This window comes from Tetrao urogallus, assembly GCF_951394365.1.
Source record: "Tetrao urogallus genome assembly, chromosome: 11".
In the NCBI taxonomy this organism is placed as follows: Eukaryota; Metazoa; Chordata; class Aves; order Galliformes; family Phasianidae; genus Tetrao; species Tetrao urogallus.
In genome coordinates this window covers 13,416,887-13,443,057 of record NC_136824.1, presented here as the reverse complement: position 1 = coordinate 13,443,057, position 26,171 = coordinate 13,416,887, and the positions used below count along the sequence as shown (strand labels likewise).

Below are 26,171 nucleotides of genomic sequence, written 5' to 3'. Positions count from 1 at the left end.
CCACGGGGCCCGGGCCAGCAGGACGGGGAGCGCACCCGGGGCGGTGGCACGGCCCGGCACGGCGGCGGCGCGAGGCGCGGGCGGCGGGAGCCCCCTGCCGTAGCGAAGGGCGACGGGCGGCGTGCGGCCGGCAGGGGGCAGCAGGCGGCCGGGCACGGCGCGGCGGGCGGCCGGCAGGGGGCGGCGGGAAACGGGCGGGCGCCGCGTCCCTCGGAGCCGCCGCCGCGGGACGCTTCGGCGTCGGTGCGGACGCGCGAGCGGGACGGCCCGGGACGGCCTGTCTCGCCGCGCGCACGGTGGCGGGAGGGGGAGCGGCCCGGCCGTCAGGTGCCGCGCGCCCAGGAGAGCGTCCCGCAGGGAGCGGGGCGGGGACGGGAGCGCTGCACCGCGCGCTTCGCCTGGCCGGCGCTCCGGCCGCTGCGCCTTCCCGCGTCCCGTGAGGGGCGGCTCCGCGGCGGAGCGGGAGGCAACGCGGGGCTCAGCTTCGGGCCGCGGGGCCGCCGCGTCTCTGTAAGGGCTCCCCGAGGAGGCCCCGCTCCGCCCGGCGCTGTCCCCCCGCGGGATGCCCGGGGGCCTCGCCGGGGCTCCGCGCCTCCCTGCGGAGGGACGGGCGGGAACAGCGCGGGCTCGGTGCCCTCCCGCCGGGCTCTCCGTGCCGCGCCCGCCTGCTCCGGGCCTCGCGGTGCGGTGGGACCCGGCGGGGGCTGCGCCGCGCTGTGAGCGGGGCTGTGCCGCTGTCGGCCTAGGTAGGACGGACCTGCCCCCCTGCCTCTGCCCCCATGTCCAATAAGAAGAGCCCCGGCGTGACACCTGCCTATATACAGAGGAGGAGAGCAACATCTTCAGCGCTGGGCTTCGGAGGCGGGGGGGAGGGGGGGAACAGCCCAAAGCGCAGCACATCGGGTCGGAGCGGGGGGCTCGGCTGCTCCGAATCCCCCCCGAGACTATGACTTCCAGTAAAATTGAGATGCCGGGGGAGGTGAAGGCAGATCCTGCCGCTCTGATGGCATCTCTGCATCTGCTGCCTTCTCCCACTCTGAACCTTGAAATCAAACACACGAAGGTAAGTTGCGTTCCTTTCTTCTGGCAGAGAAAGTCTCGCTTGAGATCAGTTGTAATCTGCCCTAACTGACTTTGAGCACAGACATAAGGGGGAAAAAAAAAAAAAGAAAAAAAGCAAAGAAAACCCAACTATTAAGAGGTTGTCTTGAGTCTGTAGTAAGGGAAACAGATTTTTAGTTCTCTAATCGTCTGAAAAACCACAGGGTAATAGAAAAACAAACGAGATCTGTTGGGACTGGCTCTGCCACTTCTCCCTAAGAGGAAATTTTGCGCAGAGCTGTTGGAGTTTACTCTCAGGGCAGAATCAGTAGTTCCCTTATGCTGCAGTTGCTTTTGATGTAATTTGGGGGAAGTAACTGCACGTACCTGTATTTCTCGATCAGAAAATAAAAATATTTTTGTTCTTGAATTACCCTGTGTGCCCAAGGGACCCTTCTGCAGTTCCCAAAGGACTGCTAACACTGCTAGGTTGTTACGGCACTGCACAGGTCTCTTTGCTAACTTGCACAGTATCTGAATACACCCTCGAACAATATTACAAAAAGACATATATTTTTCCTTAGGACTAATTTTCATAAAGAGAAACAGCATTCATCCTGATGGGTTGGTAGGTAGAAGAATCTGCTGTTACTATGGGACTGAGTTGTTTTTTGTGGATTAAAATGAGCTTTAAAAACAGTCATTTGTCTGTAAATGCAATTGATTTTTTTAAATTTGTCTTTATGCCTTGAATCTTCACACCTTCAGTATCTTCAGCTAAAGAATGCTTTCATTTCTGCTGGAGAAGTTTCAGATGTATTGTACAAACAGATTACAACGTGTCAGACTTTGTTTTAATTACTGAGTAACTTAATAGGAAAATAAAGCACATCAGTGCTGGGAGAAGGTGATAACATTTTTATCTACTGGAAATACAACTTTGGGAGCTTTAAAACTGATAGGAAAATCAGTTTGGCCGATGTGGTGTAATGTTTTTTCTTCCATATCATCACTTGAAAAGCTTTTCATCTTTTCTCCTTCTTAAGCGGGTGCCAAAACTAATTTGTTCTCTAATTTGTTACAGCTATTTCATGTTCTAGAAGAATGTTTAAGAGGAAACTCAACTATTTTAGATTTCATTCCATTTTAATGAGAACTGCCGCATGCAGATTTAAAGATGCACGTTTTCTTGCATATAATTTGTTTGAAAATCGTTTGGTTAAATAAGGAATGTAGTTATTTGATATTGTGTGCTGTTACACTTTGGAGTGGTGATACTTTGCAAAGTGCCTGGCATGATTTTTCCTTATTGCTGGTTTCAGAAGTGCTGCGTGGTTATATTTGCTAACAGCATCACCATCAGTTTGCACAGGACGTGTACTTGCACTTCTCCATTTTAAAACTTGTTAATTGGTACAAAAAATCCTTTAAAAATAGAGCAGTCACTAACAGTGCACTTTTTGAGGATTTAAGCTGGATAGCAGCCTGTAATTGAAGTTTATTGTGCCGTCTCAGAAATTTGTAAGGTGTTACACATTTTATCCTACTGTGACAAGTAAAAGAAAATTATTTGTTTTCAGTATTAAACCAAAACCAGCAGCAACCCATTTCTTCTGGACTGGGTTTTGAGATATCAGGTAACTCCTGACTGCTTGTGAGAGAAATGGGGTTTAGGACAAGCACTGAATGTTTCGCTTAGTTTATCCTCTGTCTCTGCTTTTCTCTTTCCTCCCTCCTTTTTCTCTGCAGGAAATATAAGTGATTTATAGATAATTGGAGTCTTCAGTTTGGAGTTGTGTCTTGGGCAGGGCTTTTATCCAGGATCCCCTTTCCCACCTATTACAAAGAAAAACAATCAAAAATGAAATAATGGATTGTAACTTGATTCTTTCGGTGGGGGAGTGGTCGCTTCACATCTTAAATGCCCAACAACTTCCATAAACAATAAATAACTGTAGAATAATGAACTTTACCAAGAAGAAGGCAAAACAAAACCCGCAAGCCTTTTAAAACCAGGCGTCAGTAAGCATTCCTAGCAGCTTCTGCTTTTTAGCTGAGAATTTTAAACACACATCCAGGACCCAGAATTCTTGAACTCTTCATTACTTCCATCTCTGAATGCAAAATCTTTAATTCTTTAAGGAAAGGGCACCTATGAACTGTTAATCTAAGTGACTTTAAAGTATTTTTTGTCAATTCCATTCCTCTTCTAGAATTCTGAAATTGGAAAATAATTAAGACAATTTTGTTAGGACAGAGCATATTGAAGTCCCAGGAATCCTTAAATTTATCCTAAATCTTCAATCATAAAATCAGAAATCCTTAAATTTGTGCTAAATTATGCTAATTTAATGCTAGGATTTCTAATGTGTAGTGGAAAAAATGTTTGCCTTTCCTTAATCTCTAAAATATTACGATATTCTTAGAAATTTTTGTTTGAAGAACACAGATAAAATAAATACTATCCATGTAGTTGTAGTTCCCATATGTTTGATTGTTCAGTGGAATTAATGGAACCTGTGTAATATTCCTCTGGGCTTTCTGAAATGAGCAGAAAACTGTGTTAAGTCCTCCTGATCTGTCGCACCTGATGTACAACAAGCGCTAAGGCGGCGTGATTTCCATTGGTCACTGAAGAGGTACTCAGTTAATGCTGGAAATTACCTGATGCTTGTGTGATATGAGCAGCACTCTGTTGTGACTTCTGTGTTAGGAGTATGCTTCTTTGCAAAAAAGAGCCACCAGAAGTACTTCTCCTCTTCAGTGCTTTGGTACGGCCTCCGGGAAAATAAAGTGTTTTAGATGTGCATAATAAGAACTGGTGAATAGGATGGGAGAAGCCACATTCTGAACAGATGTGGACATCAGTGGTAAACTCACAATGGCTTTTCTGTGTGGTTAGCAAATACTAAGGCTGCTACATGCGAGGTTCTCTCTCTCCTCATTGTGATGCCTCTGTAATTCTTTACATCTTAGCGTTAATATTTGCAGAGAAATTGCTTTTATTGCACAGCCCTGTGGTACACCCAGCCTCCCTCTGGAGGCTGTCAGGAGCTTGGTGGCAATGCTGTGCTTCATGCATAAGGGAATATGGGGGCAGGAAGGTTTGCAGGGGGATCTAGCCCTCTCCTTGGCAGTATGTTATACTCCTGCTAATGTCAAATTGGGGCCAAAATCTCTCCCGCAGTTGGGTGCTCCAGAAGTACCAGGTATGTGAGATGAGCCTTTGCCTGTTTTTAACTAAGACATGCTATTAGCACATTGTGTATAAGAAGCACATTTCAGACTTGATAACTTCAAGAACTTTACAGCATTGGAGGGAGACCAAGATACTGATGCCTTCCTCTTTAATGTTCTTATGAAACTCCATCCTCTCTCTCCTTGGTCTGGAATGTTTTCCAAGTATCTGATGGTTGACATGGAAGCAGTCCAATGGATTGAGTCCTTTGTGGACTTTCTTCCCTTAAATTCTTTATTTGATGGACAAAAGGTGTTTTCTACTGCATGTGGTTATGCTTCCTGTTCTCCTTGAGGTAAAATCAAATCTGCTTCACAAAGTACTTTCATGGTGGTTTTAGGACGTCATGCTGACTTGATAAGACGGCAGCTGGTAGAAGAAAGTGAGCGCCCTGCCTTTCTGTTGTGTTCTCAGCCCTGGGGGCTGTTCTCACTGCTGCATCTGACCTGGTGAACAGGCATTCTCAGATCGCGTCATGTTGAGGACACTAATCCAGCTGGATGTTTTGTTTCTTGTTTGCCTGTTGCTTTATGTCTGTGATGGAGATGAAGAATTTTAGCACAAGGGCAAGTGGAAAAATTGTGGTCTTTGGGAACTTTTTGTAAGAGGTGGTTTAAGGGGTTGAAGTATACAGCACTGTGGCAGTGAAGATGTACAGAACTGTTTCTCTAGTAATAGTAGGTTGTGAATTGATTGGTGAACATCTTTTTTGACCTGTGTAAAAGGATGTGCTTCTACTCTTGCATCATTGATAAAAACAGGTCAATTTCTAAACACAGGTCAGGTAAACTAGCCTGGCTGTCTATCTATCCAGTGCCGAAATTAACTGTAGACAGCAGGTTGTATTAAGTGTGGGCCAACTGTTTCTGAGTAGACAAGAACTAACAGATACATTTCAAATTCTCATACAGTAAGTGTTGTGGTTTGACATGTTTCGTTGCTGAGTTTCTTTATTCTGATTCCCACTGTGCTTTCTTGGCATTGTCCACAAATGAGAGTTTCAGAGCTATATTACAAACATTTTTTCACCAAAATTTCCTGTGTTTCTTAGGTAAAATTCCAAACTGACATTAAAATAGGAGGTCAGACAGCTCTTTTATTTAGAAAAATATACAGTCTTTGAGATTTATTGAACTAGAGGCAAGCTTTGGCAAAAACAAACAAACAAACAAACAAACAAACAAAAAAAAAACACCAAAACTCAGGTAAGTGGTAAATACATGCTTTTCCCTCTTGTCCATGAATAAGCTCACTATTTTAATGCCTTATTTTTCAAGTCAGTTTCAGTTACTGATGCTTGAAGGAATTAGCTAATGTTTTTGGTGAGCTCAGTGACTAGTGGTTACAAGAGATGCAGCACAGAAAATCAGAGAGATGGTTGCATGAGCAATAGTCAAATGGAACATCATTGCTTTCACTTTGTGGAGCATTTCAGCACCTGTGCTGGTACCATACATGTCCCTTTGTATACGTGATATTTTAGGGTATGTGCCACATTTTGAATTACTCTTGTTTGAATCTACAGTTTAGACTCTTCTGGTGTGCGCACACATCAGGGTTGGTAGTACAAGCCCTCAGTCTGCAGTGCAGTTGCACACTACGTATGCACTTCTCCAGTTAACAGGCTGAACACAGGACTCCCTCCCCAAACCTCTAAGTTGTCTGTACAAACCAGATTTACCCAGGTTGTTCATAAGGAATCAAAACACAATTGAAGTTTTACATATGTCCAATCTCCTATCTTTGCTCATTCCAATACCTCTACTATAACTGTGTTAACGGAATAGCATTTATATATATATATATATATATATATATATATATATATGTATATAAAACTATCATGCTGAGATAAGCAATGACTACATACCTTCTCAGTGATGCAGTAGTTAACTGTTGTAGCAGTGGCCTCTCTGTGCCGACTTTTTAGAGAGCAATGGAATTTTCAAAGCAAATGTGAACCAGTTGCATGCATCAAGATATACAAGACAATATTGCTGGCGAGGGGAAATTTCCCTCTTTGTCCAGCAGATAATGTCAGACTACATACTGAAAGAAAAGTGTATTTCTAATCTCTGCCAAAAAGTTTATGATTTCAAATGTCCAATACAAATCTTGTATATATTTATTTGCACACAAAAGCCAGGAGGTCAGTGACAATCAGAGCACTTGCCTAAGTTGAAAATGAGCCAAATGCATATCTCTGCTCTGAAGCAAATAGAGCAGAAACTTGAATTCAGATCCCTACTTTCTCATAATAGATAGATCTCAGTTGTCGATGGGGTCTAGCTCTAGCCATCCTTGGAAAGAGTCTCTCGTTACCTCCTGTTGGATAATCCACTTGTATGTATTAGTACTGAGGTAGATTGACAGTGCAGGACGGTTGTGCAGGAAAAGCAGTATTTAGGTTGCTGCTCCAAGAATGCTCATGATGTCAGATTCAGCAAGGATTTGATCAAAAATCTATGGCTATGTATAGGTGATTGGACTATAGAGTTGGGATAGTGTATCTTGAGTACATACTTTCATTCTGACAAAAAAAGCTTGTTAATTCTCCATTCCATTCTGTCCTTCATACATTTTTTTCCCGCAGAACTTCATGAAACCATTTCCATATTCAGTTTCTGACTTGGCTTATCCACATTTTCTGATTTAAAAAATCGCAGCAGTCAGAAATTCTTGATCATCTCTGCTCAGCTCGCCTATCTCCTTGTTAGTGCAAAGTTGTTCCCTGCTGACCTCAATGGGCTCTGCCAGTTTGAAGATATTCATTACCATAAACTGCTTTGTTCTTCCAAGTGCCATACCTGTTTCTCTTCCCTTCTTTGCAATGCACATTAACAGTTGCCTTCAATAAACTGTCCATGGGCATTACAACTCATCAGGGCATATCACCATCTAAAAGTAATTTGAATCATCCTTTCCTGCAGGCTTTGCCCCACACTTGTTACCTCTGGCAAATTTCATCTATCCCTGACTTGTACGAACAGCTTTTAATTTCAGTTCCAATTGTGCTTTCCTTGGTACTTGGCTTAGTCTGAATATTCTTATCCACGAGGTATGTTACCTTACTATTAATGATCTGCTAAAGCAGGTGAACCATGATATTGATTACTAGTCACTGTAATGAAGGGGCACCTTGCTATTAACCTCTTTCCAGGGAGAATTATCCATTTATTTCCAGTCTTTATCTTATCTCTTAACCGCTTTTTAATCCATGGCAGAACTTTATCTTTCACCATATGGTTACTAACTTTCCTTAATAGCCTCTTGCTAAGGACTTTATCATCAAAAGCCTTTTTAAAGTCTAAGTAAATTATATCCACTGATTCATCTCCGCTCCTCATTTGACTAACTATCTTCCAAGAAATCTTGCGAGTTTATGGAGGTAAATGACAAAAGAGTTCATTGCTCCATATCATAAATTCTGAGTCAGATCCTACATAAAACCCCTTTTCTTTTACAGTTCTGAAGCTATTTTTTCCTAAGACTGTCTGAATGGTATCATGTTGCTGTTTATTTTTTGCAAATTGTTTCATTCTCTGAATTTTTAAAACATGCTTTTGATGTTGTTGGTTTTTTTTTAGAGTAGAAACAAATCACCAAAACATCAGCTTTAGTTCAGCTGAAAGAAACACGCTTAAAAATGCATTTATACAGAGACAACATTTTAAGAAAGCAATGTAAATATAAATAGAAACGTGTAAAGGTTTTTAAAATTTGTTCAGAAAGTTGCCAATTCATGAAGGGTTGTTTTAGCTTCTGGTGAGACGTCCTAACACGTGTGCTGGCATCCCTACTTGGACACAAACAGGAGCATAAACAGCTATGTGAAAGGAGAAAGATGAAGTTTAACAAATGACTGCCACGTAAGGACCCAATCATTCATGACTTTTATGATTATTCAGGTGAAAAGATGTATTCCTGTTTGGTCTGGTTATACCTGCTATTTTTTTTTCCCCAAACACAGGTTCAGTGTTTCAGAATTGGTCTAAAGTCATATTTCTACTGACAGATATTTTTGTTACTTGTAATAGCAATCTGCCTTTGTGATGTGAATGTGACGCATCAATTTCAAGTTATACAGTGTACTTAAGCTTTAAATATAGGAGTATTTCATTATTAAAAATATGATATGTGAAGCCACATCAAAGAGTTGCTGCATTGGGAAATAGTCTCCAAATGACAAAAGAAAAAGGGGCTTCATTCTTGTTTACTTGAAGTCAGTCCATTTCTCAGATAGCCCAGTGAATTAGATTTCTACCTTATGACTTGAAATGTAATACATTCCAGCTTTGTTGGAAGGAAGTGGGAAAATATTTCAGAACAGAGAATCAAATTTTGTGATCCACATGAAAATGTTTAAGGTCAGTTCAATCTCAGTTGACCTCGTCTGGAGGTTAAAACTCAGGGACAGAAATGACCACTCCAGTATATAGACCTTAATCTGGGAGGGATTCATGGTTAATCGAGACCTTGAATTGTGTTCAGAACCTAAAGTGAAGCCAGTGGGAGGGCTGTGCAGAGGCTAACAGCAGGTGGTGTGCTTACAGAAAGGATATGCTTTGCTAATATCCATGTGGATGTTCAATATGCCCCAATTTAAAAGTTATACACGTCCATTTGCAAAGCTGCAGAGGCATAGGAGGAGGTGCATGGGAGAACAGACTGCAGCGTCCAGTGGAAATAGGGTGCTAGGGAGGTGCTGTCCCTGTGCTTTGGTCACCTAACAGTGATTACACAGAATCCCTCCATTTTGGCTCCAGTTATCAGAAAGTGCCTTTCTCTATGGAAATTTAAACACATTTGCACAAAGGCTGCACTAAAGTAAAGTAAAACTAATTTATTTCCAAAACAGAAGTGTTTCAGGTAAATGCAGGTGTTATTGCATTGTCGTATATCCTCTTGCGAGTAGGTCAGTAGGTCTTAAATTTGTCCTGAGGTGAGTAGAGCAGGTCAGAGCTTCAGGTCTACATTTTGTCTGAAATATAATCTCTCCACTTAGAATGGCCTTGCAGGTCTGGGCTGTGGCATTGCTCTGTCAAGTTTCAGTGGGAAAAGCACCACATAATACATCACCATCTTCATCACTGTCACCCTGGTAGTGGCTTTTATGTAACTCCTGATGCATCAGCTTTATAACTTGGAAGAGTTGAGAGACATTTGCATTTGGGGTTTCTTTCAGGAACTGAATTTCAGCTATTTGCAGTATACGTGGGACTGAAGCACTGTGAAGCGTGGCCTTTAAATGATCTTAGGTGTACTGCTGGTGTTAGAGTTTTGGTAAAGATGCATCTCCAAGAACAAGCATTATATCTGTCATCTGTATACAAGCTCTAGTTCTGCTCATCTTCCCTTGCCCCACAACATGCATCGTGTTCTGGCTGGACATATCATCCACTTTGATACTGCCACATTAAGACATCCCAAGTCAGCAGCCATTTCTAGGAAATACTTCTGGTATTCTTTTTTGTACGTTTTATAGCCAGGCTGTTTGGGGAATCTGGTGGCTCTGCACAGCCTGTATTCTTTTTCTTTTTTATTAAACTTCTCTTGGCTTTTTCATTTGTGTTAATTTCTTGGTATTTTCTTCTTCAGAATTTTTAGTAAGTTTTTAATTTCCATTTTGTGTTGCAGCCTTTTAGAGTTAGCACTTTCTTCCTGTTCTTTGACCTGCATTTCCTCTGGTATTTTTCTGCTTAGCCACCTCATTTTCCTGCTTCTGCTTCCCATTTTTAGTCTTGGGAATGCAAATCTTTGACTCCTTTACATTCTGAAGCCTCCATGCTGATTCTATGGATTTTAATTTCCTACCTTCAAGCAGGGAGTTTCTGAGTTACTTCCCTTTTTGAAAAACAGCTCCTTTTCTTTAAATTCAGTATCCCAGAGTGGAGCTTCTTCATGTGCTTTTCTCCTGCAGTAAAGCCAAAATTATTTATGTGGTAACCATTTCTCAGGGCTTCAGACACAATTTCTAGCTCTGGACAGGAATGTCAGATGTTGTTTATTAGGATATAGAGAACTGTATGTTCCTTAGACGCTGTTTCAATGCAGCTCTCACTGATCTATTATGTAGTTACTATTGCACTCATCTTCTACAGCCTTCCAATTTTTTTCACACTTCATGGTCTTCGGTTGCTTGGATCTAGAAGTCAGTGTTTGCTCCTGCTATTATACTTCAGGGCCTACCCCCCTGCCTCTACATCCATGGAGGTGCATTATGCTCTGGTTCCCAAATGTTTCTCTCCCATACGCTGACAATGGAAATCCTTGTGCACAGAGCTACCTGCCCCTCCCCACAGCCTGACTCATATTCTTATACAGTTTATAGCTAGAAATCATGATATGCCTCTAATAATTTTCATCCCCTTATGTTCAAAAAATGCTATTTTTTTCCTCTCTGTGATATAGGCCAGATCACCCGTTTTCACACTTTGGTTTCTTATGCTCGTTTATTGACACTTGTGTTTTATTTCCTAATTATAAGATGACCTAGAAGAAAATTGTGATCTAGTTTTCAGCCCAATCATTGAAACACTTCCCCTGACATTGCACCTCATTCTCATTTACCATTCTGCCACTGTTAAAAGTCCTTAAAATAGAAATTAGATTTAAACTGGCTTTAATACATCTTTACGCTGTCAAAGTGATATAAGGAGGCATTTATGTAACTGACAGTTGGGTGCATAGAATTATTTTTTCAAGAACTGTTTCATTTAGTTACTCAGAAGTTTTCTGAAGTTTATTTGAAATGTTCTTTGCATCCAGGCATAATAAAAGCATTGTCCTCTGGCTGTGCTCAAACCTTACCAGCACACCAGAACATGCACATTTTACATTTCCACATGCGTTTTTTCAGTTGTAACAGAAATGGTTTGAGTTTATTTTGGGGCAGTTAAGAAACTATCAAGAAATTACCACCTGCCTTTCCAAATCAAGAGGTTTATTTTATTTTCTCCAATTTCTTCACTTCAGACATATGGCTGCAGCAGTAACCAGTTGTACCAGAATGGCCCTGCACAGACCCTTAGAGACACGCACCGTTTTTTTTTTTCCAGGACATCTGGCTAAGCTTTCACCCACTTTCCATCAGTGCTGATGTTTTGTTGGTCTTCCTCTTTTTATCTTTACCACAGCTACTTAATGGCTTTTTCTGTCTTTTGTGATGTCTGTGGGTTGCTGTTGTCCTAAGAGGTGAGAATCAAGCTCTGCTTTTTCACTTTTCCTCTGAAACTGTGACACGAAACTAACACTAGATGTGTTGATGATAACCTAGCCTTGGTGGTCCAGCCCTTGGAGAGCAATTTTAAAATCTCTTTGTTAGTGAAGACATTTTTAGCTAGCATCGTGCAACTGCAAATGTTAATATTCATCTCTTTCCATCAACGCTTTTAGAAGGCATTAATTGATTCAATCTCACTGTAAAACTGGTGAGAAGGCTTCTTCACAGATGGGGGAGTTTAAATTTGTAGGAGTGTAAGCATGACTATCTGAGACAGTGGGTCAGTGTCAGTGTCAGGATCCCTTGTTAAACCAGCCAGACTTCCAGAAGAGTTTTTTAAACTAGAAGAGGGGAGATTTAGGTTAGATGTTAGTTATTTACTCGAGGGTGGTGAGGCCCTGGCACAGGCTGCCCAGAGTGGATGCCCAAGGCCAGGTTGGATGGGACCCTGGGCAGCTGAGCTGTTGGGTGACAGCCAACCCACAGCTGGGGGTTGAGAATGGATGATCTTCCCTTCCAGCCCAAGCTGTTCTATGATTCTGTGAATCTGATGTGTTTTGTGGTGTATTTGAGAGAATTTGTCAGCTTAGCATGAAGCGCAAATGTTGCTGCATTATAGCAGAATCGGGATTTTACAGTGATTGAGATTTCTACAGCCAGAGGAGAAATACCACAACTTCTGAGCGTCATTCTAGTCTAAATGACTATGATATTCAAAGTGAACACAAATTATTTTACTTTGAAGAGAGATAATCCAAATTTCATGTAAGTAATTCTACTTTGAAAATATCCAGATCAGAAACTACTGAGTCAGCTTTGTTGCCAAGAAAATACTTTTCTTCTCTCTCTCACCTGTCTCTTCTTCTAGGCTCTGCTTTTGATCTGAGAATCACAGAACCGTAGGGGCTGGAGGGACCTCTGAGGATCACCAAGTCCAACCCCCTGCTAAAGCAGATTCCCTGCAGCAGGTTGCAGCTACTGTTTCTACTTCTACTACTGTAGAATTCTGTCAGCTCAAAGGAACTAGCTTTCAGTTTGATGTTTTGAAAACTTCCCTGGCCTCAGACAAATGGGTGTAACAGGTTGGACACCCCCAAGAGTAGAGATGAAACAATATCCAGTGGAGCCTACTTTTCCACCAGTCCTTTTCTATCCAAACAGAGCACTTAACCTGTACAGTTACCTGAATGTTGAGGCCCTGTATATTTAGCACAGAATCACAGAATTGCAGGGGTTGGAAGGGACCTCAAGAGATAGATAAAGTCCAACCCCCTGGTAAGGCAGGTACTCTACAATAGGTCACACAGGTAAGCATCCAGTAGGATCTTGAATATCTCCAGAGAAAGAGACTCCACCACCTCTCTGGACAGCCTGTTCCAATGATCTGCAACCCTTACCATAAAGGTTTTCCACGTGTTTGTATGGAACTTTCTACATTCAAGTTTTAGGCCATTACTCCTTATCCTGTCACTGTGCACCGTCAAGAAGAGCCTGACCTCATCCATTTGCCTCCCACCTCTCCAAAACATTAATCAGATCCCCTTCAACTTCTTTCTTCAGATCAAACAGACCCAGCCTTTCCTCATATAGGAGATGCTCCAGACCCTTTATCATCTTTGTGTCCCTCTGCTGGACTCCTTCTAGGAGATTTCTGTCTTTTTTGAACTGGAGAGCTCAGAAGTATTCCAAATGTGGCCTCACTGGGGCGGAGTAGGGGGGAAGATCACCCCCGTTCAATACACCCTAGGATCCCATTGACCTTCTTGACCCCAAGTGCACTCTGCTGGCTCATGGCCAACCTGTCGTCCATCAGGACCCCCAGGCCTTTCTTTGCAGAGCTCCTCTCCAACAAGTCATGTCCTAACCTGCAGTGATGCATGTGGTTATTCCTCCCCAAGTGCAAGACTCTACACTTGCACCCTCTCTGGATAGTTTTAATATGAAGTAATTGATATTTCATACTCTTGTTTCATTAATTTTTTTGAAAGAAGGATGTATTACTAAATGTTCAGTACCTACCACTCCAGAGGGGAAAAAATAAAAGGAAACCCTCTTATTCTCTAAGTATGATTCTTAGGAAATGGAAGTACAGAGTCAGTGTTTACATGTTGGCTGTATGTGTACTTTCATATATGGCATTAATTATGCAGATGTTTGTGGAGTCATCTGTGTATGTACATAAAGTCCTTCATGTGCTCTGCTTTCCTTTGGTGTCACTTGGAGCAGTGGCTCTGTCAGTTACTCTCTTGTTACTCCCTTGAGTGCTGTCTGGCAGACACTGCCCTTCTTGCTGGTAGATGTGCATTCAGACTGCTGATGAAGCTTGTGGCATTGCTCCCTTCAGTACTTTCCTGTTAGGAGGAGGATTTCCACTGGCAGTAATGTGGGAACAACACTGGAAGACCAGGTTTGTTGCCTCTGGTTATTGTTCCTATTCACTTTTCACATGTTTTGTCTTAGTAAAGTACTTCAGCATAGAGAGAAGGAAGTCCCTGCTATTTAGATTACAACCAGGAGCAAGTACAGGACGTGCCCAGCAACTGATGAGCACAGCTCTTCGTCCCACCAGCTGGGACAGCTGCTTTTAGTGTTTGGGTTCTTCTAGCTGAAACACAAATGCGTTCATGCTCTTGCTCTCTGTCTCATTTCATTTCTATCCTTGAGGGAGCATTAGGACAAATCCTTGATGACTTATTTCCTGGTTTGAAGCCTCTACCTGCTTTCCTGGAGTGGCTGCCCGTGACTGGGAACCTTTGTAGTCAGCTCTTCCAGCTGTTTGCCTAAATGGTCTTCAGGGAGACTAAGAGCAGTGAACCTGGAATAACAACATTTGATTTCAGCGAGGTCCCAAGAGAATTTAGTTATTACTTAATGGATTGAATTGGTGACATATCTTATACCAGATAACTTGCAGAGGTTGTATGAAATTAACCTTTAACAAATGGCCAGTTATTGGTGTATACCCCTTATAGAAAGCTGGGCATTGGGTGACATACGTTCACAGTAATTAATACTGTTTTTCATACCTTTACATGCCAGTAGAATTTGCACTGCCTCAGTGAAAAATTTCTCAGGTTTAAGTGTTGTTGGTGGTTTTCACCATTTACTGATCATGTGTCATTGTGTTCACTACACTGAGCATAAATCCTGTCTTGTAAACAGCAGGGAGACTAATGAGGTTTGCCCACATTCTGGTATCATTACATGGAGCTCCAGCAGAGAAAAAGGGAATTCGGTTAGAAAGGGGAGAAGAAACCTGAATTTTAAAGGAAATGTGGAAAAAAACCTCAGAACCATGTATACATTGTTTAAGAAAGGCTTTTTATTGACAAAACTTATAATGTACTTTGCTCATTTAAGGAAATCTCTGTTAGTTAGGTTTTGTTTTTGCCTTAGTCCACATTTTTGGAACTTCGCGTTTGGCATAAGGTGAGGGTCATGTTTTTAATTTAAATGCTCAGAGTTACTGGTCTGCTTCTATTTAAAAGTAAATAGAAGAGATCATTTTTCATGCAGGCCTCTGTTTCTGTATGGAATAACTTGTCAATCATACATAAAAATGTTAAATGTTGGCAGTGTTTTGCTACACCCTGAAGTGGTTTATTTGCTTGGGACTGTAATCAGCCCTAATCAGCTCTTGCAAGAACACATCCAATTTTAGCCTTAGCACCACAGTGTACTTCAAGGTGTAAATTTGTCAGGTATCCAAGCACAGCAGGATACTTTGACAGCTTAAGCCTAGTTCTCCCCAATCAGTCTTATGCATAATAAAAAGTATAACGGCCTTTTCCAGTTTTCTATAAGTAAAGTCAGTGGCCAACCAGCAGAAAGGACCGAAACAGAAATCAGAACAGAACTCTGAATCCAGGGAATCTTGCTAAAGGTTTCTTCTCTCCAGAAGAATATCCTCAAGTAAATAAGATTTTTCGAGCCCCTTCACTGAAAAGAATTTACAGCCTGGGAGATTTCATTGCACTGTTGAATAAGAGAAGAGGTGTAGTGTTCCTTTGCATCTTCTTGAAGAGCAAAAAGGTTTATAAATCAGACTTCTGGGAATTGTTATCTCACAGCTTCTTCTAACAAACACAATTTGTTTTAAAGGCTTTCACCAAAGATGTCATAAGTGGTAATCCCTATGTTGTAAGTAGGTACTTAATGTGATTTAACTTAATGCTGATGATGCAAAGCTATTCTCCCCCAAAAGCCCATTAAGAACATCCAATTTTCTGGTAGACTAACGCTCCTGCTTACTATCCTAGAGATAAGTGACTTTTTAACCAGGATAATAAGGAATAGCTTCAAACTGAGGCTGCAAACTGAGCACTGTGTGCTCTTTCTGAATGTTCGGACTTGAACACAAACTTATTTTTATTTAGGAGTCATTTGAAGTTGTGTGTACAGTCACGCACATACAGGCACTTGCAGTCACCTTAAGGAGTGTACTGCTGAATATTGTTATTTATTATGCCTCTTAGTAAGCATAGTCCAGGTAGAAAAGAGCCAGTGCAAACTGTTTATGTAAACCAAATAAGAAAATTATAAATACTGAGTTGGATTTCATATAGGCCTGTTGTGCAGGTAGCTCTGAGTTTATACAAATAATGCTTCTCATACTGCCTGCTCATTTGTTTGTTTGACTTCTGTGGATTTTGTTTGTGCATGACATGAAAGGAAACATTACTGGCATCATTTAGCAAAGTGCAGTTTTTGGAGATATTCAAAATAAAAAGTAGAAGCGAAGTCAAGCTTTCCAGGAGCTTATTGCTGCTCACTTGGGTCTAATATAGAGTTAGCACTTTGCAGGTCAGTGGCTCTGCTATTTGTCTCTGACCTAACAGATCTGGAGTTCTTCACATCAAAACCAAGTCTTGCTGAGCTGAGATCAAACGTGTTAAGGTAAGGATCTTGCCAGTGATTTATCGTGCCAGGGAGGGTGATCAGGCCATAAGGGGCCACTGCAAATGAAGTTGACATTCCAGCAATTTCTCACGTGTAAGGTAATTTTCTCAAATGGAGCTTTTAAGTCAGAGTATATTTGCCTAGTATATTTTTTGTGTTGCCTAGTCTGTCTTTAATTCTGAAAGGAGAATATATTTGTACAGCATAATTTATCTGTGAGTGTTCTTTGGTGATGAGCATTTAAAACAGCAAACAATTACCTATAAATAATCTGCTGCATTCTTTTAAATGGAAGAATATGTTTCCTGCGTGCAAATAGAAAGATTGCCTGTTTTATGTTGTGCAAAAGGAGTGCATGAGACCAGCAGAGCACAACTGATGCAAAACATAGGAAAACTACAGACTAATATACCTTGTTTGTACAAACCCCTCCTCATTCCCACAGTCTTAAATGAGCACTTGTGGAAGTTTCCAGGATCAAGTTCTTAATAGCCACAACTTCATTAAAGCCCACTGACAGCTCAATAATTGATTCTGTAAAAAAAAAAAGACACCTTCCCCTTCTCTCCTGATTTAATGGATTTTTAGAAATGTTTCATTATTTCATTTTCAAGTTGCAGTAAATGCCATCAAGGATCACGTCTCAGAAAAACCGCTGCCATCCTTGCCCAAGTCATTCAGTGATTGCTTTTTCATTGTTATCAGTGGAAATCTGGAGCATACTTAATATTGGGGGCATCCCATCTTCAGAAAAGAATGTTTTTGAATGCAGTGCAGAGCAGGACAGTAAATGTTCTTCTCCAGGAAATAAGGGCGAGGGAAGCTTGGAGGCTGTTTCATAGGGATACATGAAATGTTACATGAGCTGCAGGAAGACTGTTGTTATTTCTGTACTTTGCCACTAACAGCACAGAAATTCTTCATTAACCTAAAAAAGTAGGGATTACTTTGAAGTTTCTTTGAAAAGTAGAAAATACTTTATAGTCTGCATGTGCTGTAAGTAGAGGGTTTTTTTTCCACAGGTTTAAGGGGACAGGCAAATGAATGAAATGTTTGTGGTGGCTTCAGTTCAACAGAAAATACAATCTGAACTTTCTTCTTTTTAGATTAATTTTCTCAAACAACCAGGTGCAAAGTAATCTCTTTAATGAGACTAAATTGAAATAATGGATGCTACATCAGCATGTGGCACAGTGAGAAACCGAAATAGGAAAAGGTACCATTGCTGTTTGGCAGGTTGGATTTTGTGCAGGACATATCTGTGGGGAAGGAAAAAAAGCCAAGTGAGCATACTACTGTGTGTTGTAAGGACTTATTTAATCCCCTTAACTAATTACTCAAACTTCCTAATTCCAAATCATACAAACAGGAAAGTTTAGATAAGCAGGGTTTTTTTTTCAAATGGGTGCCCCCTACAGCTTAGAAAATAAACATGACAGGTTTCCTTGTCTGATGTGCTGCCATTTGCAAAAGAACAGACTCAACTCCCAGAAAGACAGAAGACTAATTAACGCAGGGAGATAGGCAGGGCAAACATTTGGTGTGAGGATTTGGGACTTTGGTGGGGTGGGGGAGAAAAAATCTTGTTACATTTCACTTTCACAGCAGCCTTTCTCTGGTTTCATTTGCTGCACAGGGAGCCTCTCTTTCCACAAGCTTCTCCTCCCACTCAAAGCCATTTTCTAGCATACCATTCCCAAAATGAATCCTAACTGTGAGTGGCTCAGGGAGGACTGTGTATTTATCCTGAAGCACCTAAACTACATGTCTGATTAGTTGGCCCATCAGCATAGAGAAAGGCACTGAGGGCTGACTGAGCACACCTGCGTGTGTGCAGCCCTTGGAAACACCTCCCTTTCCTCCAGTGCCAAAGGGTCTGAGCTCCCACAGTAAGTGCCATCATTAGATCCTCCAGCTTCATGTCTGCCACACTGAAGCCTGATTTCATTTACACATCACTAAGGGCTTGATGTGGTCACCTATTTTAAATATTTGGTTTCTGATCCAAAGTCCACTGAAGTCAAGGACCACGCATGATTTCTTTAGGCTTGGCTCAGGCGCTGCTACTTGGATGTTATCTCCAGAGAACCTGAACATTCAACTCTTCTCACCCCGTCAGGTACCCTGGTACAGAACTGAGGCTGAACGAACACAATTCTACCAGATTTAGACATGCTGCTGCACTGACAGTGAAACCAGAGCAGCCTCATTTACTTTTTTTTTTTTTCTTGGACCCTGTCCACTTCTGCTGTATTGATCCTCTTGCCGTAGTATGTTTGTAAGGTTTAAAATTCTCCAGTATGTGCCAGATTTTAGACTGTAGATATCTTAAGTGAAATTCCAGCTTAAGTTTATGAAGGAAACCTCCATTTATAGCAGGTCATGTCTAGAGGCTATAGAATGATCCTCCCTCTCTGGGGTACAAATGAGTTAGAGCAAACAAAACAGAATGCATGCAGCTTTAGAAACGAGCTCTTCTTTTTCAATTTTAAAAAAATATATATTTATTTTTAGGAAAACATTTTTTAGGTGAGGGTGGGAGAGGGAAGAGACAGGGCAAGCCAGAATGTCAGCAAAGAAGCAGCCAAAACACATTCTGTTTTCATTTGGCCTTTGCAGGGTCAGGTGTGGGTGTCCAGTCTCCAGTGGAACAGCTTGGTCTCCAAGTGTCATTGTCTCTCTGCACACTGTTACCATTACTTTTCTATCACCTGGGGCTCAATCCAGCTCCCACTGCAACCAGTTGGAGTTTTCCTGTTAACACGAGATTGCTTGCAAGAATTAAGTATAGTGCAAAGTTCGCTTTTATTTATGTGTAGTTCACTGTGATAATGGTAATTCCTCCGCATATGCACAGCATCTCGTTACAAGAACCAAAATCTGGGTCACTTCTGCAGGAGTAACACTGCTTTGTGGTAACTGTAACAAACAACATGATAACCATTTGTGGTTGTATGCTCAAGCCAGACAGAGCTTTGATGTATGCAGCAACATTGTCTGAAAGTGGTGCAGTCATTGGCACTGCTGAGCAAAAGGCCCCTGTGCCAACTGGCCTGAGAAGCAGGATTCAGCACTGAGAACATGCAGGAGGCTGTGCCCATTGCTCAGCGTTTGTGAGCTGCCCAGCAGAAAGCACTGCACTCTTACTGCTCGCCTGAGCAGCCCCTCTCTGAAAAACAGCAGTGCTGCCGATCAGTTGCTGACCAGCCATCAGCGGATCTGCTGGGCTGGCTTTTGCTTTCCTAATGCTTGTTTATAAAAGCAGGTTTTTGCTGATTCTGAAGCCAGCTGCTGGTTTCCAGTCGATCCCAAGAGTGCTTGACAAAATGCTCTGCTAGAAAGTGAGAGATTTGTTGTATTGAGACAGCCATAAAAGTGAAGGAAAACAAAGCCTGAGAAAACAAACAATCTGCACCTCTGATTGGCAATCCCTTCTATTTCATTCTGTTACAGTTGTACTAATCGTTAGGACTCCTGAAATGTTTCCAAAGGAGAGGAAATGAAATCGCTGTGATGGGAAAGGATATGAAATTTCCTGACCAGACTGAGGCACAGGTGCCCGATATCTGTGATGTTATGAAGTATTTACCAAGGGAAATGATGCTGCTGGATTTTTTGCATGCTTCTAAAATGGTTGTGTCCCCCTCCCCATCACACACTCGCATACACAAAAAGCCATTCTGTATTTCTTAATGCCTCCAGCTATGAGAAGATGCTGAGGGCTGAACAGCTGTGATTTCTTTATAAAGTACTTTGGCATCTAATGCCCCCTCCCCCATCATTGCAGATTTAACGTCAAAGGCTCTCCAAGGAGAAAGCCACATATGAAAAAAAGATCTTTGATGGAATGAAGCTATAACCAGCTACTAAATCAATTGAGTTAGGAAATTCCCATTCATTCCTCCATTCATCCAGAACCATATCTCCTGTGGGAAGCCATTATTATTTGGATGTTAAAATCCTCTTCCTGTACCAAAAAACATTTCTGGAGCTGCAACAGTAAAAAACATTGTTTATTAAATCCATGGGAAAATAATTCCACCTCCAAAGAGCTGGAAGCTGGGCCACTGTCTGTCCGCTGCCTGAATCTCTTACTTACACAGCTGGGGAACCTGAAGAGTGTCTGGTGACATCATCACCAAGCAATAGTGAATTAAGAATGCAGATCATCATTTCACTCACACATCATTTGAGAATGTTTTCAAGAAAGGAAATGAAAAGTTACATTGTTGCCACCTGTGTTGATTGCTCTTCTGACTTAATGTATCCCAAATTACTTTTTTTCCTGCATGTTTTTAGAGAAGATGATACAAAAAAGAGAGGCAGGAATCTCCAGGGAACTGAAAAATTGGTCCCACCTTCCAAATCCAGAACTAGCTCCAGGGTGACCATAAGAGGGAACTGATAGTGCCAGAAAACCAAATCTCATTCAGCTGCTGTGCTGAATTTGAATTCATTTTACACTTACGCAGACAGCCAAATAGTACTTGTTTTGTACTTGCTTAGTGGTAAATAGTGAGGAAAACATAAAATCCTGTCTATTTTCTACCCGCTCCAAGTTTTGTTACTGCTGCATTACAGAGTATAGTCTTCAGCCTCACTTTGTAGACATCAGTTTCTCTCTGAATGCTTATTTATTAAATGCTTAATTAATGTATTTTGTAATGATTTACCTGTATGGTTTGATAGCAAACATTAAGTTGCTATTTATTAGTAAGCCAGCTGGGACAGATGGTACTTATACATGATATTGTAATTGTATATTTGCACAGCCTAATGTGCTTTGCTTTATGGTGAAAACAATTATTTTTTGCTTGATTTCTAAACTAATGAGCATACGACATGCTCCTGAGCTCAGTGCACCATGCTTCTTAACAGCAGGTCTTATCCAAAGTGTGATGTATCATTTCCTTCCAACTATGTGTCAGCAGAGTCTCAAATTAATTTGGAACTTTGCGTGATTACTTTAAATGTTCTTTTCCATTGTACTCAGTTTTGTGTGTTATGGTATCTCAAAGGCTGTGAACAGTCACATGCCCTGTGTGATGGCCTGGGATGCTTCCATCATTAGTCATATGCATCTCTCAAGGAAATCTACAGTGGCTGCACATAATTAGCCACAGGCAGACTCTGAAACTAGCAATTACACGGTGGGACTGTTATCTTTCAGAGTTCTAAACACAAAAGTGTCTCGGGAGAGTGTGTGTGTATGAGGTTGATGTTAGTACCAGGAAGGAGGTGCATCTCATTTGGAAAAGAACAGAAACCATTGAGAGACCTTCAGGATCTCATGGGAAGACGGACACTCCACACACACAGTGGCCAGGGCATGCAGGGCTGAGCATTTAGCCAGTCACAGTGCCATGGAGCACATATATGGCACACCGCGTGCAAACCACAAAAGGTAACACTAGGACTCAAACCCAAACAGATTACCTCAGTAACTCCTGGAAAACTCAAGTGGTTAATCAGTTACCTTTTATTTACATATATATGCTTAATGCTGAATTAAGTTGTAAAAACCAAAGGCTGATTTATAGCCCCAGTCAGCCTTAATTAACATTGATTCCAGGGGAATAGTAAATGCGAACAGCCTTCACAATTGAGGTTGAACAATGAACTCACTGGGTGTTGTCCAATTTGTAGCATGATTTACATGGAAGCAAGCCCTTCTTTTTTCTAGGGTTATCCCTTTTTCATCTGGTGTTTAGGATGGGTTATATATAATCCATAGATAGGAACATTTGCTGTCAAATATTCTACCTGATTTAGAGTTACCCTTTACCACAGTCACTATAAATAAGGGAGGAAAAAAAAAAAACAATTTGAGGCTTTGCAGGGATTCCTTGTTCTTGCAATGTGTCATCGCTTGTCCATTTCATGGCATTTTTACGAAGTGGCCATAATGAAAGTCAGATTAAATGTACAGGATATATATGTTTAATCAACAGCCGTTGGTGTCAGTACCGCTGGAAGAGTTATAAAAGCCCCTGTGAATGCAAATTTATTGCAAAAGAATCTCAGTCTTAATGGTAGGAATATCTATCGAATGGTACTACCTGACACAGAACACCTAAAACTTTCAAAAATGAATTATTTAAGTGTAAGGTTTTGCTTGTAAAGCCGCCAGCTGCTGGATTTCAAGACTTGAAACCATTCCAAAACACGGGACTAGGTACTTTATGTGTGCACTAGAGTAAATACTCTGATTTTACTGCCAATTTAAATGTGCTCAGTTTACAGTAATGAGCTTGTATAGGCAATACCTTGTTTATAGAAAGTGGAACAGGAAGAAACTAACATTAACCATTAACAGTAGCAATTTCTCTTGCCTTCAACTCTAACTTTATACCAAATAGATCATTCCCGTGTCTTATCTGAAATATCTGCTGTAATTATTCTCTTTCTAAATCTGTAGAATAAATGGAGCATTCCATAAAATACACCTTGTAGTTCCAGTCAACACGTATTGCAAAACTCTTTTGTACTTCCAAGGCACTGTTTCTTATTTTAAGAACATAAACATGTTCTGTGTACAGGCAGAACTGATGATAGGTGTTCCTCTCAGCAGAATGTAGTTAACATTTTTTAAATCTCTTTAAAAAAGAACAGACCACTTCTGTAAGGGAAAAGTACTAAACTGCAGTTGTGTCCACTTAAGTCGTTTTGCTCAACCTGTTTTATTCTTTCAAGACAGAGATCACATAAGAAACCGAAGTGTTTATGTACGTTCTGTAACCTTAAGCAAACATCTTTGCATCTTTGGCCATCTGCTCCTGAAGCTGTGAGCTCCTCTCCCTTCCCCTCCCTCCTCAGTGTGCTCCCCCCACCTCACATGGAAAGTGAATGCCAGTGAGCAGAGTGGGAAGCATGCCTAGTAACAATCCTTCTTCCACAAAGGTCACAGATCCAAGTTTCTTTGTTTTGCTTACACAGTCTAAAAAGTGATCGTGGTACACCAGAGGATTTTTGACTTCTGGTGTTAGTCACCACAGATGGTACCAGCATCTCTTTTGTTACCTTATTTTGGCTGGGTTAGCTCCAAAATGTCTCAGCAGAGACTGAAAGCTCAGTTTGAAAAGTACTGCAATCGTTGAGCAGGAAGGCAGTGCCCACAGTCTGAGTTCAGGGACATGAACGGGTTCAAGGTAAATACGGAGTATGAGGATAGCAACAGATGGAAAACAGTGCAGCAGGCCCTGGGTTAAATGGCCTTTACAAAAAGTGTGTTAGGGGACTGGAGGGTGGACTAAAGAAGAGATGAACTCTGAAATGGATTGAAGGGCATACAGCAAAATGGCTGGAGTGAAAAGCATAGATAAGGAAGCACAATAGAAACAGCCCCATTAAACAGACCATTAAAGCAAAAGCACGTCATTGGTTTCATTGCACAGTTGTTGTATCTCCAAAGGCTTTTCCAGGCAGGCACAGGCTCCTTCTGCCATGTTCTGAGTCAGCTCTGAAACAGCAGCAGTGTCAGTGCCGTTAGCGTGGCCCTGAGCCTGAGCATTATACTGAGCCCTGCTGAGAAGAACACAACTACATGGCTTCCATTTGGCTTGGGGAATAGGGTGAGCAAGTTCATGTCTGATAACTACAAATACATCTGTGCCCTCATGTGCAAATAGGAGTGTGCCATCCTCACCGTGATCTCTTAATTTACAGACTCTTTATACCCTCCAGTGTTGCAACTTCTCATTATTGGTAAAATTCCCTTTGGTTCAATGAGGCCAGGACTTCCCCTTCAGCATTTAAAGCTGTATCTCATGAATACAATAAAACATTGACGCTTGTAATACAAGGACCTCATATGATGCTTGGACTCTGAATACTTTCTTTTCTTTGTCTTAGAAAGATTTCAAGGACAGAAAGAGTGTGAATACCAGGAAAAACCTTTCTCCTGCTCATTTTTCTAGAGCGATTTATTTTATATTTGCTAATCAAAAGTTGCATCCTGTTCTTGAAAATAATTCAGTAGAAAACTTAATGTGCATATCTGAGTTACTAGTAAAAATCTACTTTAAATTAATTCATTTACCTCTCCCAGGACAGCTGTTGTCAGCACCATTAAAATTCACATTTGATTTGCCCATGACAATTAAAATGTCAACAAGGAGAGAATTTGATAATTTCTATTGTTCCAAGCAAATATACATTAATTCTGTGCTGCAAGCCGTCACTGTAGCCATAATCAACTGACTGTGTATTGAAGAACTGTGATGTTTGAGATTATTCAGCCTTGACTGGATTGTATCAATGACCAAATGTTTACTTACTGAGATGGGTACTGAATGATTACTCCAAACCCTTGTCTTGGCTCCAGCAGTTTCAAGGCTTTTTCTCTAATACCAACACTTATTTCTTTAGTTTATTTGTTACAGTGCTTGTATCAAATTTCAACATCAGCCAAAAGTTCTGTAGAGCTTAATGTTGCTTCTGCAGTGACACTGCCATAGAACACACAAAAAAAGTGGCTCGGGCTGCTTGAGCTCTTGAAAACTGTAATTTTCACAGGCATAAAGAAACTTTAGCTTTTTTTAAAGCAGAATCTGCACATCCTTTCCTGGATTTTGCTGTTGTATGCTTTACTGATTATGATGATTATTCTTCCCTTTTCTAGATTTTTATCAATAATGAGTGGCAAAATTCTGAAAGTGGGAGAGTATTCCCAGTATACAATCCAGCAACAGGGGAGCAGATCTGTGAGATCCAGGAAGCAGACAAGGTAATGCATCCCATGAACTGATACATGAACTGGTATATATGTGTTAATACATCAAATATTTATACATATTGATGCATTCCTGTGTTTTTATATGTATGTATGTACAAATGAAGCAACAGATCCAGAATACCACTGTTGGACAGTTATTAGTCCCAGTTCCAAAACCCATTATGTGATAAAGATTGCTGCACAACAAATTTCTTAACCCTACTAATATTATTTACCTTTATTTGTTATTTCTTCTTTCTTGATAGGCTGATACGGACAAAGCAGTGAGAGCAGCTCGCCTTGCTTTTTCTCTGGGTTCAGTTTGGAGGAGAATGGATGCATCGGAAAGAGGCCAGCTTTTGGATAAACTAGCAGACTTGGTCGAAAGAGATAGGGCAATTCTTGCTGTAAGTAGCACGTGAAAATCAACAATCCGATCACCTGTTTAATCTACATTATGAAAGTAAATTAATTCGTGAATGTGTTCACATGAAGAATATTCAAAACTAGAATTAGCTTGACATTTGAGATTACTGACTTGAGAGCTGATCCAAAGCGCATGAAAACCAGTAACAGTCTTTCAACTGAGAGCTTTAAATTAAACCTGAGAGAAACGAACGTGTGTGTGGATACACACACATGTGTACACCTATTACGTACACTTGTGACTTTCCTAAAATAACAAACAGAAGACTGAGTAAAGTGATTGTGCAGATATCAGTGAAATAGGAGACAGAATTCTTACTGTCACTGAACTGGTAAGAAATTCTGAGTATTGCACTGTTTAGCTCACATGTGAAGCCATATAAACGGTGGCATTGTTAATGTTATTTTCCGCATGTCAAGTACTTTGAACTAAGCTGCTGAACATCTTAATTCCAGCTTTGTCAACATTTAAATCATCTTACCACCAGTGTATACTGTAAAATCGCCACAGGGAGAAGGAAGTGCACAGCAAATCAACTTTACTCTGCCTGTCATTTGATTTGTATTTCCAGAGCCAAGTTCTTTACTGAACTGCACCACAGGCAATGCCATTAATTGCTTGTAGGGATGTA

The 26,171-nt window shown here is 41.2% G+C and overlaps 1 protein-coding gene across 2 annotated transcripts in view; it reads left to right on the top strand.

Moving 5' to 3' along the window:
• Window positions 1–779: 779 nt before the first annotated feature.
• Window positions 780–26,171, top strand: part of ALDH1A2 (aldehyde dehydrogenase 1 family member A2) — a gene marked incomplete at both ends in the record, with an annotated part of 52,695 nt that continues 27,303 nt past the window's right edge. The window contains 3 exons of one of the 2 annotated variants that reach the window (XM_079540624.1): window positions 780–1,063; window positions 25,021–25,125; window positions 25,380–25,520. In XM_079540624.1, the coding sequence (XP_079396750.1) occupies window positions 947–1,063; window positions 25,021–25,125; window positions 25,380–25,520 (363 nt within the window). The remainder of the gene's footprint in view (window positions 1,064–25,020; window positions 25,126–25,379; window positions 25,521–26,171) is intronic. The other variant, XM_079540625.1, reaches the window with a different exon arrangement.